Source organism: Cibotium barometz, chromosome 8 (genome assembly GCF_041138505.1).
Source record: "Cibotium barometz isolate CiBa-2024 chromosome 8, ASM4113850v1, whole genome shotgun sequence".
In the NCBI taxonomy this organism is placed as follows: Eukaryota; Viridiplantae; Streptophyta; class Polypodiopsida; order Cyatheales; family Cibotiaceae; genus Cibotium; species Cibotium barometz.
In genome coordinates, this window is record NC_141053.1 from 46,131,695 (window position 1) to 46,147,917 (window position 16,223).

Sequence of the window (16,223 nt, forward strand, 5' to 3'; positions counted from 1 at the left end):
CCCTACTTACCAAGGGTTGATGTGGAAGAACTAGTGTACATACCAAAAATGCATAGTTTTTGAGCGCTTACGTGGTGTCCCCTCTAGTCTCCATGGTGGTTGGGAATGGCCACTCATTGCCCCCTTTTCAAAATGGTTCTCTTGATGACTGTTGTTGAATGGAAAGGGGGCTTAGAGCCCTTGAAATCAACAGTGAAAATTTTGGGAATGTGAGTCATAAAAGTGGTTGAAGAGTGATAATTTTGAAGGGAGAACCTAGCAAGGGCCTGTTCACGCCACCCACACAGTCGCCCACCAGTGAACTTGCTGCCACACTGCCACCAGAGTGGGGTTTGGGTTCACATGAGGAGTGGTTGGACTGTATTTAATATAAGAAAAATACACTTTATTTTAAATTATCAAGTAGCCATTGGGTGTGGGACCTTTAAAAGCTGTTAAAAACTTATAAAAATGAAAATGTAAATGGAACGTTGGGATGGTGGTAGATCTGACCAGCCGATTTTTGTGGGGGTCTCACATATGCCATTGGAAGGCAACCACTTTTGGTAGTGTGAACGGAATGGAGGGTAGTGAGCCTGCTGGGCGTGAACACTCCCAAGAGATGTCGGTAGTGAGCCTGCTGGGCGTGAACACTCCCAAGAGATGTCTCTTTTATTGAATTGGAAACAATGCCTTGTAGGTTACTCAAGGTTCATAGGTGGGTGTAATTGTGGGCTAGAGAGGGACACAAGGAGCCGCAGGCGGGATAAAAAGTCAGCGCTCGGCCCCGATTTTCAAATGAAAAGTTCGACGCCGTAGAGCAGGCGGCAGGCCTGTTTGACAAGTCAACGTTTTCTTCCTGGCTGTGTGTCGAAAAGTTTTGCAGATAAAATCAATAATATAATTGCGCTTAGAAAAGGAAAAAAGTCCTGTGACCTGTCCTGTCAGCTGTGTGTGTGTGTGTGTAGAGTTTGAAGCTCTCGCTCCTCACGCGCAGTACTAACATTTATTGTATTAACTTTCTTCAAGAAGTCGTGTCACCTACACGCTCGTTAAACCCTCCCCTCGCTGCCTATTTCATCTCCCTCTCTCGCTCACCGTCCCACACAGCTTTTTGCCAGGACATCTCAACTTTGCCATTCCATCTCATTCCCTTCATTTTCTAGGTACCCCATCTCTCTCTCTCTCTCTCTCTCTCTCAAGCTTTTAGACCTGGCTATGTTGCGTAAGCAGTTTGGTCTGCCCACCCTCCTCCTCTTGCTGCTTTTGCTTTTCCCTGTAGCCCAAGCAGCAAGAGTTCGGCCCTTCCAACACCATCACCGACATCGCTGGCGTCGCGGCTACCATTACAGACCATCATCCCCAGCTATCAATCAACTCCCCTTCGAGTACCATCACAAAGCAGATCCCCACATCCAAATGATAACCATGAACGAAGAAGCTGCAGCAGGTACACACTATGAATCCATAGACGGCCTAGCCAACATCCTGGACACTCCTGTGTCCGGACCTCATCCTGGTGGGAACTCGGCTAGCCTCACCGAAGGGAAATCCCATAATCTTGGTGATCTGTTGCTGCACAAACCGGTGTCAGGGCCTTATAATCCAGAGGGCAATATAAATCAAGTGTTTTCAGCTCCATCAGCCCCTATTGCAGCAGGCAGTTCTCAACAAATTCCGGTAAAACGCTCACTAATCGATGCAAAATCGGCACAAATCTCTCTAAATTCTGCCCAATTAGTGGGTGGATCATTGGAATTAAACAGCTTGGCTGCAAAAGACAGCATATTTAGCATGTTGCCAAGGACTCCTGTGGCACCGTCAGGTCCAAGCCCGAACCACAACTAACAGGCAGAAATTTGTGTGAAGAAGGGGCAGATGGCGAAGGGCAAAATAAGGGTTACCGTGGTAATTATGAAGGTATAATCAAACGATGATGGATTGGCATCAATATAGAATCGGTACAACAAGAAGCTGAAATTAGAAGGGCCCAAAATCGATCATTAACCACGTTCACAACCAACTAAGAATGCATGGGCTTTGCACCTAGCAAAAGATTAAATCCAGTAATTTAATCTGATTTATATTATTACCTTAGCTGTTGAGATGCCAACCTCCAAGCCTAGTGTAAGTCACATCGTTCCAAGGTTTGCAAGGTCGACATTTTCTATGTCAACTATCTTCATCGAGATAGTTACATTAGATGTATACATAAACTAAGAAATGAAGATGAAATTTTGCTCCTCTCAAACCCCTATTCTCAAATAAAAATGCATAAGCCCAGTGTCTATTATTTCAAACTCTGAACTCAACATCTCCGTCATCTATTGGATCTTCTCCTCATAGTTCCCCATCAAATGACATCATCTACATAAAGGACTATAATCATGTACTTGCCCTCCTCCTCAAATAAATTATTTAAATTTGTATGAAGGGCTTTTAGAAAGACCAATACTCACAAAATATGTGCCAATCCACTCTTACCGAGATTGAGGGGCCTATTTCAACCTTTACAATGCCTTTTAAAGTCTGCATACCTTGCCTCCCAAACTGAGGATCACACAAACTAGTGGCTATACACCTCCTCCTTGAGGTGTCCATTCCGAAAGGCTAACGTCACGTCCATCTACATCACTTTCCACTTCCTATGAGCAGCTATAACTAGTATCAAATGGCATACAAATGGTGGTCAATCTGTCTATGGGAGTAAATGTCTCTTGTTAATTCCCTCAACCTATGCAAAACTTTTTTCCATGAGTCGTGCCTTATACTTCTTTACTCGGCCTTCCAAAATCCCGTAGTGTTGATGACCTTGTGTTCCTCTAGACAATCCACAAGATCCCAAGTGTGGTTTCTCATAATAAGGGAGTCATACTTGTTGGAATTAGGGTTGCAGGAAAGCACACAAAGCTTGGAGAAGAAGGAGCAAGAATGCACACAACACAAAGTGTATTAGATTGTGTCAATGTACAAAAGATAAGTTAGCCCTATAAGGATGGGCGTATATACAAGCCGGGGAAAAAAACCTCCTAAAGAGGAAAAAAGTGCCCCGACGGTCCTAAGTGTGTTCACACACATCACTGCCTATATATATATGTCAACAAATCCCCCCTGGGAGTGATGGTGTGAACGAGAGCTGGCACTCATATATAGGGGAGTGCCATGCCCGAAGTAGATCAGTCCACAAAGGGGAGCAAGCCCAAAGCTTTGCGGAAAGCTTCGAACTTCTCACGAGGAAGCGCCTTTGTGAAAAGATCGGCGAGGTTGTCCTGTGTTGGCACATAGGCCAAGCTCATCTCTCCTGCTCTGAGAGTCTCTCCCTGACATAGTGATAATGCACCTCAATGTGCTTTGTGCGAGCATGAAAAACTGGGTTTCTCGCAACTGCCAATGCACTCTGATTGTCAGTGAAGATAGAAGTGGTAGACTCCTGTCCAACACCCAAGTCAGCCATAAGCCGTCTGAGCCACACACACTCAACCGTAGCTGTGAAAGCTGCCCTGTACTCAGCTTCACAACTAGAAGTGGCCACAGTAGGTTGCTTCTTGCTCAACCAAGATATGCATGAGCTACCGAGCATGAAACAAAAACCACTTGTGGACACTCTTGTGTCATAGCAACCAGCCCAATCTGAGTCCGAAAAAGCATGTAAATCTGACGGCAACGATCCCCCCTTGGGATAAAACAACCCAAGATATATGGTGCCACTCAAGTAGCGAAAGATGCGTTTAACTGCCTTCCAATGCTGAGACCCTGGGCTATGCATAAACCTGCTCACCTGTGAGACTGCAAACTGAATGTCCAGCCTCGTAATGCATACATAAATGAGGCAACCAACAACTGTCTGATAGAGTGTGACATCAAAGTGATCTCCAGCATCATGAAGACTCAACTTCAAACCTGTCTCCATTGGAGTAGCAATAGGCTTGCAGTCTTCAAGGCCAAATCTCCGCAACAATGTCTCAATATACTTTGTCTGACACAAAGCAATACCTCTATCACATTGCTTAAATTGTATCCCCAAATAATGATGCAAATGCCCCAAATCTGACATCTCAAAAGAGGCATTCAGATCAGCCTTAAAATCAGCAATATGACTCTCATTTGGTCCTATGAGCAGCATGTCATCGACATAGAGAGCAATGACTAGATGTACATCATCCACACGTTTAACATACAAAGTGCTTTCTATTGGACTATTCTGAAAACCATGTGCAGTCAAATATGCATGTATCTTTTCATACCAAGCTCGTGGAGCTTGCTTTAAACCATATAAAGCCTTTTTTAACCTGCACACTTTGTTTTCCTGCCCTCTTTGAACAAAACCACGAGGCTGCGATACATACACCTCCTCATGCAAATCTCCATTCAAGAACGCAGTCTTTATGTCCAACTGATGTACATTCCAACCATTATGAGCTACCAATGCACAAATGCTATAAATGGTAGTCATACGACAAGTGGGAGTAAAGGTCTCATCAAAATCAATGCCCTTTTCTTGAGCATAACCCTTTGCAACAAGTCTAGCCTTATAGCGATCAACACTACCATCTGGCTTTCGTTTCAATTTAAAAACCCACTTACATCCAATGGCCTTTTTACCAATAGGCAAATCACACAAAGACCATGTACCATTCTTCATTATTGCATCATATTCACTTTGCATTGCAGCCAACCAATTTTCTGAATTTTGTGCCTCATCAAATGAAAGAGGTTCTTCCTCTTCACACATACTAGACACAGCCAAAGCATAACAATCTGATGCATAAGAGGCATGCTGAAAACCTGAACGAGTACGACTAGTCATAGGTGCATCAATCTTACTATCACACAAGGTTTGCACCAGCCATTTAGGCATACCTCTAGCCTGCTCATTTAGCCATTTAGGCATACCTCTAGCCTGCTCATTTTCAGCCCTATCCTCATGAATTACATCCTGTAAATCTGCATCAGAAATAGGCTGATCTATGATGTCGTTTGAAATCTGCATAGGCTGAATATTTACCTCATTAGGACTTACATTTGAATTCCCACCTGTAAAGAGAGGCAACAACGTATCAAATACATCCCGTGAGCTCACACCTGTCTCTTTGGTACATGATAACAAGGGCTGCACAGCATCTTTCACAAAAACAACATCTCGACTAATCAAGATACGCTTTGACTGCGGATGATACAATCTGTAACCCTTGCTTTCAGCACTGTAACCAACAAAAATGCATTTGACAGCCTTATCATCCAATTTTCTGCGTTGTTGCACAGGCACTAAAGCATAGGCCAAGCAACCAAAGACACGCAAGTGACCAATAGAAGGCTTTCTACCATGCCAAGCTTCGTATGGAGTAATAGACTGCAAGGCCTTAGTGGGATACCTGTTGAGTACATATGCAGCACACATGACAGCCTCAAGCCAAAACGCATGTGGCAAAGCTTGGCTCTTGACCATACATCGTGCCATCTCCATAAGTGACCTGTTCTTCCTCTCAGCAACACCATTTTGTTGAGGGGTATACGGCACTGTACATTGGTGTTTTATCCCACGACTAGCCAGAAATGCATCAAACTCTTTAGACAAGTACTCCCCCCCTCGATCAGAACGAAGGGTGCCCATAGTACAATTGGATACATTTTCAACCATAAGAAAAAACTATTTGAAGCACAAAAACACTTCGGACTTTGCCTTCAGTGGATATACCCATGCATGCTTTGAGTAATCATCAATGAAAGTCACGAAGTACAAGTGTTTACCAAATGACGGAGTTTGCATAGGCCCACATACATCACTATGTACAAGCTGCAATTTGCGAGTGGCCCGCACAGAACCATCCTTTGGAAACGTAGAACGCTGCATTTTGCCCAAAATACAGCCTTCACAAACATGTTTCAATGGTGCCTCAAGAGGGGGCAATGAAGCAACCATATCAAATTTCTGCAAACGCAGCAAACTAGCAAAGTTCAGATGACCAAAACGAGCATGCCATAGTTTTGCATCTGAAACTGCCTTTTCATCAGAAACTGCATTTGCTGAATCTTCCATACACTTGTCATAAGAATTGAGCCTATACAGCCCATGAAACAAGGTGCCAGATACAATAATCGTATCACCAGAAGTCAAATCATGAACAGTACATCTGTCATCCAAAAATTTGACTACAAGTCCAAGTCTAGCAAGCGCAGAGACAGACAATAGATTCTTCTTTATCCCTGGCACATACAAAGCATCTGAAAGTGTGAAAGCGCTGCCATTTGCAGCAGTAAGCATAATTTTACCAATGCCCTTCACTGGGTAAGAAGCATTGTTGGCACACATGTGACATTATTCCCATTAGGGACAGCCTCAAGAGAAGTGAACATATCATGATGCGAGGTAATGTGCTTTGTAGCACCACTGTCAAAATACCAAACATGAGAGTCAACAAAAATTGCCAAACATGCATCATGTACAGATGGGTCATACTGGCAATACACGCTAAACACCCATTCTGTATCTTGCACAATATTTGCAGAATCTGCATTTGTAGAAGCATCCGCTATTGTGGCTGCATTTGACTCTTTCTTCTTTGCCTCTTTAGCCTTTAGCTTAGGGTAATTTTTAATGACATGATCATTTGCCGTACAATAGTTGCACCTGGTCTTTTTCTTGCCTTTATCAAGAGCCTTCTCAGACTTATTGCTGCTACCTGTGGAAGGAGAAGAAGTTGCAGACCTACTAATAGAAGAAGAAACAGTGGAAGGGGCTGCCTTACCACTTCTTCTCTACTGTTGGGCAGCAATAAATGCTTAATCAACTGCACGCTTGCCTGGCCCTGTTTTTCCTGGACTGCGCTTCTTGCAAGAGCTTGTTGACTAAAGTATCATACTTGATAGCATCAGTTCTGTCCTCATTAAGAAGTCTCCACGTGGAAGCAAAAGTCTGATATGTCTCAGGTAAAGCATCAAGAACAGTCTGCACAAGAGAATGATCAGGAATAATCTCACCTGAGAAATCAACTGTTCTTTGAGATCTTTAATCTCAGCAAGAAAAACATTCATGTCATCATCTTCTTACATAATCTTCAATTCTAGCTCTTTACACAGGTAAGCGATTTTTGCCTCGTTACGACCTGCATACAATCCAGCTAGAATATCCCAAGCCTGTTTTGCTGTTTTAGCTGAACGAATATGTGGGGTGATGTTACGTTTGACAGAAAGTGCAATCAAGGCATGAGCCTGCACATCTTTACCATCCCAACGAGCTTGTTCAGCAGTGGGTAAAACAGCAGTAACAGTAGAGCTGCTAGAACCTGCAACATCCTCAACAGATCCTACATCCACAGAACCTGGACGTACATCCATACCCTGCACAATGTTCCACACTCCTTTTGCAACCAAAACATGCTGCATCATGTATGCCCAAAGTGGGTAGTTGCTGTCTCCATCCAATTTGTCACATCAGCAGATAACATGCGAAATACATCATTACTGTTATCAACCATGGCCACTGACTGAAACTGATGCAAAAGCTACCTGTAATGAAGCAAAGACTGAACAGAAAACAACTCGTGCTATGTAGCACGGTCCACAATAGAGTACGTATGCCTGTTTTGCATAAAATTGCACTGTCAAAATTTCTGCAGAAAATGACGAAAACACCTGTGCAGAACTTGAAATGCAAAAACGGGGCCCGAAACGACCTCAGATGCGATTTCTGAGAACGCAAAACCCTAAGGGCTAATTTGTAGAGTACAGGGACCTGGAAGCTCTCGTGAAAGCTCACCTCAATCGGAGAACGTGAGTCGGAGGGTGCTGGCGGCGTAGCCCTGGGAGCCGATGCCTGCTCTGATACCAATTGTTGGAATTAGGGTTGCAGGAAAGCACACAAAGCTTGGAGAAGAAGGAGCAAGAATGCACACAACACAAAGTGTATTAGATTGTGTCAATGTACAAAAGATAAGTTAGTCCTAGAAGGATGGGCGTATATACAAGCCGGGGGAAAAAACCTTCTAAAGAGGGAAAAAGTGCCCCGGTGGTCCTAAGTGTGTTCACACGCATCACTGCCTATATATATATGTCAACAATACTCAATGTGCATGGCCTCTTTCTTGTTTGGATCTACATGTTCTTCGTCCAAACCAAGGATTTCACTAATGTAATAACATAAACGATAACACGTTAATAACTCTTGTTAAATTTTTCATGAATAAAACACACCCTTTTTCTATTCAATTGGTAAATATCTCCTTTAAATGGTACCCTTATGTATGTAAAAAATACGTCAAAAAGAGATTTTAAAAAACCCCTTCTGTTGAACCCATGTGCTACACTTACATATTTATGAGCGACTCCCCGAGAATGTTAATAGTATGCCCCTAGGTATGCACTTTTGCTTTTTCTTTAGTACTGGAGCAAAGAGGGTGCCAATGGCTTTAGTACTATTGAGCATGAGAATTGGGGAGATCTCATATGGCATAGTACTTGGGTTGTTCATGTTATACATTAATAGTACCCCAGTCTATGCATGTGATTAGGCCTTGACTCTAGTACTTGAGCAAAGAGGGTGCCAATGGCTTTAGTACTATTGAGCGTGGGAACTAAGGAGACCCACCTATAAATTTTTTTGAATAACTAATTGCTTTGTATGTGTATAGGATTTGATGTATTAGGAAGGTTGAATTTTAAAACTATTTATTATTGTGATACATTTTCCTTAAAAAATGTTAATATTGTTTGCATATCTTCTCTTTGAGTTACATGTATTATCTTTGAAATTCTTCTTTTATTGAATCGACTGGATATTAAGAAATGAGAAATCAAACTAAATTGCAAGAGGTTGCAGACATTGGACCTAGTGCATCAAGGTCTAACAAGCAACCACAAACTTCAAACCAAATAAAGAAAAAATGTTTGCTCTAGTGTGGAAATTTATAAAAAATGTATGTGGGAGATTTATTGAATGGCAGCACACATCGTTAAATTAAGTGGGGCACCTTAGATCAGGGATCATTTCCTTGGTAGTGCAAAGAAGTCATGTCGCAAATGTACACATCCTAGTGCCAATGTAGTAGCTAAGCAGTGACTAGAAGAATCTCAAAAGAGAGATGCAAAAATATTGCATGGGATGCCACTAGAGGTTGAAGATCTCAGTTGAAGATACAGTGGCAGGACAGACTCAAACAACCTAGATACCAAGAGAAATTGAAACATCAAGCAACACTCCAAACCATAGAAGTAGCAAAGAATCGGTGCATTTGGAGCATGGCAGTGCATTGTAAAAATGCAAAACTAGGGATGGAAATGGTAATATGCATCAGACATCCTTGCATGAGAGCTTTCGTAGGACCATGCTTGAAGTGCACAAATAGCTTTAATAGAAGCAATTTTCTTCATTGGAAAGAAAAAAATAGGTGAATTTGGACCATGGTTCTCCCCTCCTTCGTATCATACCATGATAACTTCTTTACTAGAGAAATGCTATTTATATGTAAAAGAACGTGTTGAAAGGATTAAGTTGAGTAATTTATCATTTTTTGATTGTACTATATAGGGAGTGATGAATGCTCCAATGTTTAGCGACACCCTTTAATAAATGTAATGGTTATGTCTCCGTGATGAGGAGTGGAGAGACGGAAAAACTCTCTCACTTGTAGCAAGAGTAGTATGATCCACACTTAGCTCAATCCAATGGGATTTGCATCCCTTTCGGAGCTAGGGATTCAACCCGTACCGGTGCACAAAAGCTTATCCATTTGATGGAGAGAATGCTAGGAATACTACTACTATTGACATAGACTTAACACACACACAAGCTCAATCTTGCTATTGCTCACTCAACTCCACATTCCACTCATCCATACATCCAAACAAGAAGAAAGCTTAGCTATTGCTTACACAAGATCAAAGCATTCTTCATTCTCAAATACTCATTTCCCTAACAAGAAGAAAGCTTAGCTATTGCTTACACAAGATCAAAGCATTCTTCATTCTCAAATACTCATTTCCCTAGCATGCACACAACCCTTGAAGTTATCAATAAGAAACATGCACACTAGAGAATTGACATGAGAAGAGAGACAAATATCAACTCATTGCATTGAATTAACAAAAGAATAGAACTTATAACAATGTAGATGGGGAGAGAGAAGAGCTTGCACCTCTATGGAAGAAGAGGGAGAGCTAGTCTCAAGAGAGCTCAAACATGAGTTTTCCCAATGTGTCCATAAGCTCTCAAATGAGCCACTTTTTATACAAAAACTCAAACTCCCAAAAGTTCCCATGTGGGATTATTGTCAAACCCACTCCCACACTCATCCACAACTTGGAACTCTTTTCAAGAGCCCTAAGTGTCTTTTTTGTTGCATCCTTGTATTGATCTTCATTCGTCATGCAACACTCCCCCCTTCCTATTTTGCGCACGTCCTCGAGCGCGGTAGTAGCAAGAGCTGCAACAAAAAAGAACAATGGATACAAGTAAAGTCTTTATTGAAAAAAAGAAAAGAGAAAAAAAAACCAGCAATGATAATTTCACACGTGAGCATACAAGTGCAAGGCTGATTAAAGTTTTAATGAGTCCTAAAATAGGTGAGTAAAGACGAGTCAAAGTGAGACTTAAGTGGTAGATAGTGCTATGCAAAGGCAAGTGTGCTTTGTACACCGCCGGTTATGACCGCAGTCTCAATGTCCTACAAGTATGTAAGTTATTCCTAAGTGGCAAACCTACTCCTAAATATGAGCAAAGGTGATTGGAATTCTCTCTTTTTTTTTTCTTTTTCTTTTTTTTTTCTATCTCTTTTTTTCTTTTAAATGTGTGTGTAGAAGGTTATAAAGATTAAGGTTCTATCCCAAAGAGACCCAAGCAATGGCCAAGAGACCTCCGCCAAGAGAATCTAAAGACCGCTAAGTATCTCAAGGGCGACAGACCCTTTTTCTTTCTTTTATGACCCAAGGAGTACCCCATGAAGATGAGGGCATCGGTCTCGAGGGCCCATAGTGTACCCCAGAGTCCTACCAACATCCATCAAGGCGATATATTCCTCAAAGGTCTTTTTCTGAAGCTTTTCGACATCAGTGTTCACCCCATGGAAACCAAGGCATCGGCCCCAAGGTGCTAAGACAACCCCAGGTCCTACCAAGCATTTCTCATGGCTGTAGACACGTCATGTCTCAATTCACTTTGGATATATATTTTTTAGGGTATAATTTTTTTTTAAAATTTTTATTACTCCTAGCACCTAGCTCATATCTAAGAGGTAGCCACCACTAGGGATAACTAATATACCTTGAAAGCATAAGAACTTGGCATATTCCATTGGTATATATCCTACACTGTCTTTAGATAGAAATATCTTTTACTAAGTCTTCTAAGACTCTAGAATTCACTTACCATATTTTAACAACTAATCAAAAACTTAAACCAGCCAACATTGTGTGAACATGCAAACCATATATTCGAAAGATAAGAGCACATAAAGAAATAAAGATTAAGATTTGAATACACCTGTTGTAGTGCCCTGTTGATATTGTTCGTTTGCATTGATGCATTGCTGATTTTGTGCAGATTGCTCCTCCTTGATCTTTGTAGGCGTAGCATGTCTCCCCCCTTCCTAATTTGTGTGCACGATAGGTGGACTATTGGGGCGTGTTTGATGCTCTTGTTTTTTACGGAGATTTCTGCAAAATTTTTATTAACAAACACGAAAAGAAAAGAAAAGAATAAAATTTGCCATTGGTGCCAAACACCGAATATAGCCGAGGGGAAAAACCCAGTGGGAGAAAAGTGCCCTGGCTTGTCGATCTTATTGTGGAGTCGTTGAACTTACCCTTGCGCTGGTGGTGGATCCGTGTCCTCGTCTGCTGGAAAGATGGTATCAATTTCCTCAGGATGCAGAGACAACCCCTCACAAAAACCTGCCGCTGGAGAAGGTGGTAGAGGAAGGAGTGCTTCCTCACTAAAATATGGCATTGGTTCTATGGGAAGGTTAATCAGATAGTTTCGATTTTTAAACTGCGCAATATAGGTACTCATATTTATCCAATATTGACATGTTGAGGCTTGGGGAAGGAGGGCTTGCAAGATCGGTGGTTGCAAGTCATTTAGGCTTGTATCCCTCCATTGTTGTGCTTGAACCTCCTCAGGTAATCTACGTTGATTTGGTCCTCTCTCTGGTATTCTCACATTAAGAAGATTATGGCGTTGGGGTGTAACTCCCACAATTTGCTTCATTAAGCCCGTGCCATATCGTTTAAAGTAAGAGCGGCATATCCAACAAATATGTGAAGCTTCTTCTAATACAAGGCGTGCACACTCTTGACAATGTGGAAATGGGTGATGCTGTTGATAGAATAATGTGACAAAGTGATGCCCACAGCAATTTTCACCTAAGGGAGCATAGAAGTACCTAGAATGTGTTTGAAACGGAGGAGCACTATAACCCCCGCGATGATCTGGTCGAGTACTATCAGGGTCAATGCATGGTGGACATGTATCTCGCCAAATATCCATCAGGAGTTATCTGGACGTAGAACAATGAAATTTAGAACACTCATATCCATCATGACAATTCCAATCAAAAACAAGATTATCTCAAAAAGAACACATCTTCTAAAGGCATAAGGAACTACATTATTCAAACATTGATTTACCAAAGAGCTTTAATTGTAGTTTTAATGCCTTATCTTTAATTTTTGGTATATCCTTTTTAAGAGGTGGAAACTTTAGCAATTGTCTTGGAATTTGAGCAAGATAAGAGGATTTAGGCTTTGAAGTTCTAGAATCTATGCTCAAATAAGACTCCTTTGGACTTGTCCTAGGTACACCAGTTGATGGTTGAATTGTGTAACAAGGAGAAATCGGGACAACCGGTGTTTCAATACATGTTTTAGGAAGATCAACACAAGTAGTTTTGTAGGTGCTATCACAGCCACCTTTCCTTTCTTGAAGAGTTTGTGTTGATTTCTTTTGCACCCACTGATATGGAAAATCAAGGGTGGCTTTTGGAATCTTTCTGAAACACTCTGTTACCCCTGCCAAAGCATGGCATTTTGGAAGCCAAATTGCTGTTGCACCCTCATAATAGCCTTGTGCTTTAAGAACATGTTTTGGGACCCATCGATTAACAATCCGAGGTTTAGGCTTGGAAATGATGTGCTTCTTAAGAGGCTTAGCAACTGGACTAGATGGTATAAGTTTGTACGCATCTTTGGGTAGCCACATTGATAATTCCTTCTTGCCTGGCCTTCTTTGAGCAGCAACTAGAGTAGTTGGAACATGCCAGCCATGGCCCTCACTTGAGTACTCATCAATTATCCACATCATTTGTTTTGGAGCTTCAAGAGCAGATTTGGATTGTGGGTTGGGTAAGGTAGAAACATTACCCCTTTGACACGATAAAGCTCGTGGTGTAGCAGATCCCAAGATGCAATCAGAATCAATTTGCAATTTGTATTCTCTATTCTTCCAATCTAATGAGCAATTGGTAGCACTTAACCACGATCTACCGAGAACAACCTCTACTATTGCCTTGGACTTACATGCCACATAAAAGGGCACTGACATCTGGTGATCCTGAATGGTCATCATAATGACACATTTTCCCTCTATAGGGTATCTTCTCCTGAGAAGCTTCGTAGGTCCACAGGAATTTGCACAAGTGGTGGTTGACCCAAGGCTATCCAGGTGTCAAACGAGAGAACATTATAATCTGCACCAGAGTCAATTAAGGCAGAGACAAAGTAGGTAGTCTCATGAAGATGAAGGCACACTTGAATATTGAATGGATCGACATATGGCTCATCAGTAGCCAACTGTATGGCTAACATAGAAGCTTTGCGATGCTCCTTGGCTTTTGCAACTCTAGCTTTAGCCTCCTCTTGAGCCTGACGTTTAAGTAGGTCAAGTGCTTCTTTCCGTGTTTGTGTAGCATGCATCTGTTGAAGCATGGCTTCAGTTAATGGTTCATTGTATTTCTTGAGACGACTTCCATTAATGAAGTTAGGCATTTGCTCACCTTCTAGTGTCTCTAAACGCACTGCACCACTTGGGGTAAGCTCATTAATCACAAACGGTCCTAAGCCACGTTTTTTGAGCTTTCTCTTATGTTTCTTAAGTGTGTACAAGAGCACCAGGTCTCCTTTTTTGAATCGGCCAGTTGTTACATTTCTATCATACCATTGCTTTTGTCTCCTCTTCTCGGCATACATCCCCATTACCGCCAATAAGCGGGTCTCATCAAGCTTTTCCAATTCGTCAACGCGTTGTGAAAGCTCATGACCAGTCCAATCCAATTGTTTAGCTACTCGTAGAGTAGGTACAAGAAATTCAATGGGAAGAATTGCATCTAGCCCAAAAGCAAGTTCAAATGGGGTTGTGCCCACAGATGTTTTATAGGCTGTCCTATATGCCCAGAGAACTGAGTGCAACTTTTGCTCCCAATCAGTTCTATGTCCCTCAACAATCTTTGTGAGTGCTGTGCAGAGAATCTTGTTAGTACTCTCGGCTTGTCCATTGGTCTGGGGATGATAGGGTGCAGAATGCTTGTGAATTACCATAAATTCTTGAAGCAAAAATTCTATGACTTCATTTACAAAGTGTACACCTTGATCACTAACGATCTCAATAGGTAAGCCATAGCGTGTAAACACGTACTCATACAAGAACTTGGCTGTGGTTCTGGCATCATTTTTGACTGTTGCCTTTGCCTCAACCCATTTGGTCAAATAGTCGGTTGCGACTATAATATATTCTGCATGCGTGTTACGAGCTGGAGGTTTAATGGGACCGACAAAATCAATACCCCATTTTGCAAAAGCACGTGTGCTTAACATAGGCCGCAATGGCATATTGTCCTTTGTGATGGGAGGTTTGGTCCTTTGACAATCCTCACAATGTTTCACATATTCTTCGGCATCCATTTGTAAGGTTGGCCACCAAAGCCCAGACCACCTAATCAACTTAGCTGTGGTATTGCCAGAAAAGTGTCCACCCCCAACACCTGCATGTGCATGAGTTAAGATTTTCAGATAGTCAGCTTCACATACACACATGCGTAAGTTACCATCCTTGCCCCTCTTGTAGAGTTGGCCCTCTATCAGCATATAGTTTGCCGCTTCAATTTTAATAGCCTGCTTTCGATGTTTAGGAATTGTTTGATCCAAATGACCATGCTGAAGATAGTCCACAATATACTTACTCCAACTTGGTGTAGTTGAAATTTGGAATAATGTGACATTATGAATTGGCTTCTGAATTTTACATGAAGCACAGTTACGAACAAATGTGTCAGTATCTGCATGCATGGTAGGCCACCATTGCCCATCTTGAGATATACGTCGCACACAAGTAGTAGCTGATGCATGGATTCCATCGATACCCGCATGTGCCCATTCCAAGATCTCCTCATATTGGTCGGGGTTAGGTATAAGCCTCAACACTCCATCATTACCCTGACGATATAATCTCCCTGAGATTAATGTGAATGGTCGCCATAGGTCCACATTAGGACCCGCTAGTTGTATCTGCCCACTTGTCAAAATTTCTAAAATAGATTCAGACCATTTAGGAGCTGTCTCTACAAGGAAAAGTGTTGAATCTAACATATCATCATCCATACCCACAGGAGCTTCGCCAGAGATTATTCGAGACAAATGATCTGCCCTTAGATGAGTTGTTCCTTTTCAAACTACCACTTCAAAATCAAACTCAAGAAGGATGATAAACCACCTTACTATCCTTCCAGTTGCACAAGGCTTATTTACCAAATATAGCAATGCTTGATGGTCCACAAAAAATATGAATTTGTTTGCCAAAAGGTAATGGCGAAACTTTTTCACTGCATATATCATGGGCAATCCTTCTCTTTCTGTTGTGGTGTAATTCTTCTCAGCATTGTTCAACTGTAGCATATGAGATTGGGAAATCCTTATTGTGTTCTCCCGACTGAGCCAAAATACATCCAATTGCAAAGTTTGAAGCATCAATATGGACAAGAAAGATTTGGTTCCAATCTGGTGCCCGTAAAATGAGTGCAGTCACTAATGCTTGCTTCAACTTTTCAAAGGATTCCTCACACTCATCAGTCCAATTAAACTTTACAAGAAGAGCATATAACGGTCTGGCTAAGACAGCATACATGTAGATGAATCTACGGTAATAGCCACAATGTCCCATGAATGTTTGTACCCCTTTAGAGTTGATAGGCCGAGGTAATGAGACAATGACATCAATTTTATCCATATCTGTTGAAATCCCATTGCGAGAAACAATATGGCCC

The 16,223-nt window shown here is 41.7% G+C and overlaps 1 protein-coding gene across 1 annotated transcript in view; it reads left to right on the top strand.

Moving 5' to 3' along the window:
• Positions 1 to 1,054: 1,054 nt before the first annotated feature.
• Positions 1,055 to 16,223, top strand: part of LOC147636336 (uncharacterized) — a 54,793-nt gene continuing 39,624 nt past the window's right edge. The window contains exon 1 of the mRNA XM_086801771.1: positions 1,055 to 1,639. Coding sequence (XP_086657897.1) covers positions 1,198 to 1,639 — 442 coding nt within the window. The 5' untranslated portion in view covers positions 1,055 to 1,197. The remainder of the gene's footprint in view (positions 1,640 to 16,223) is intronic.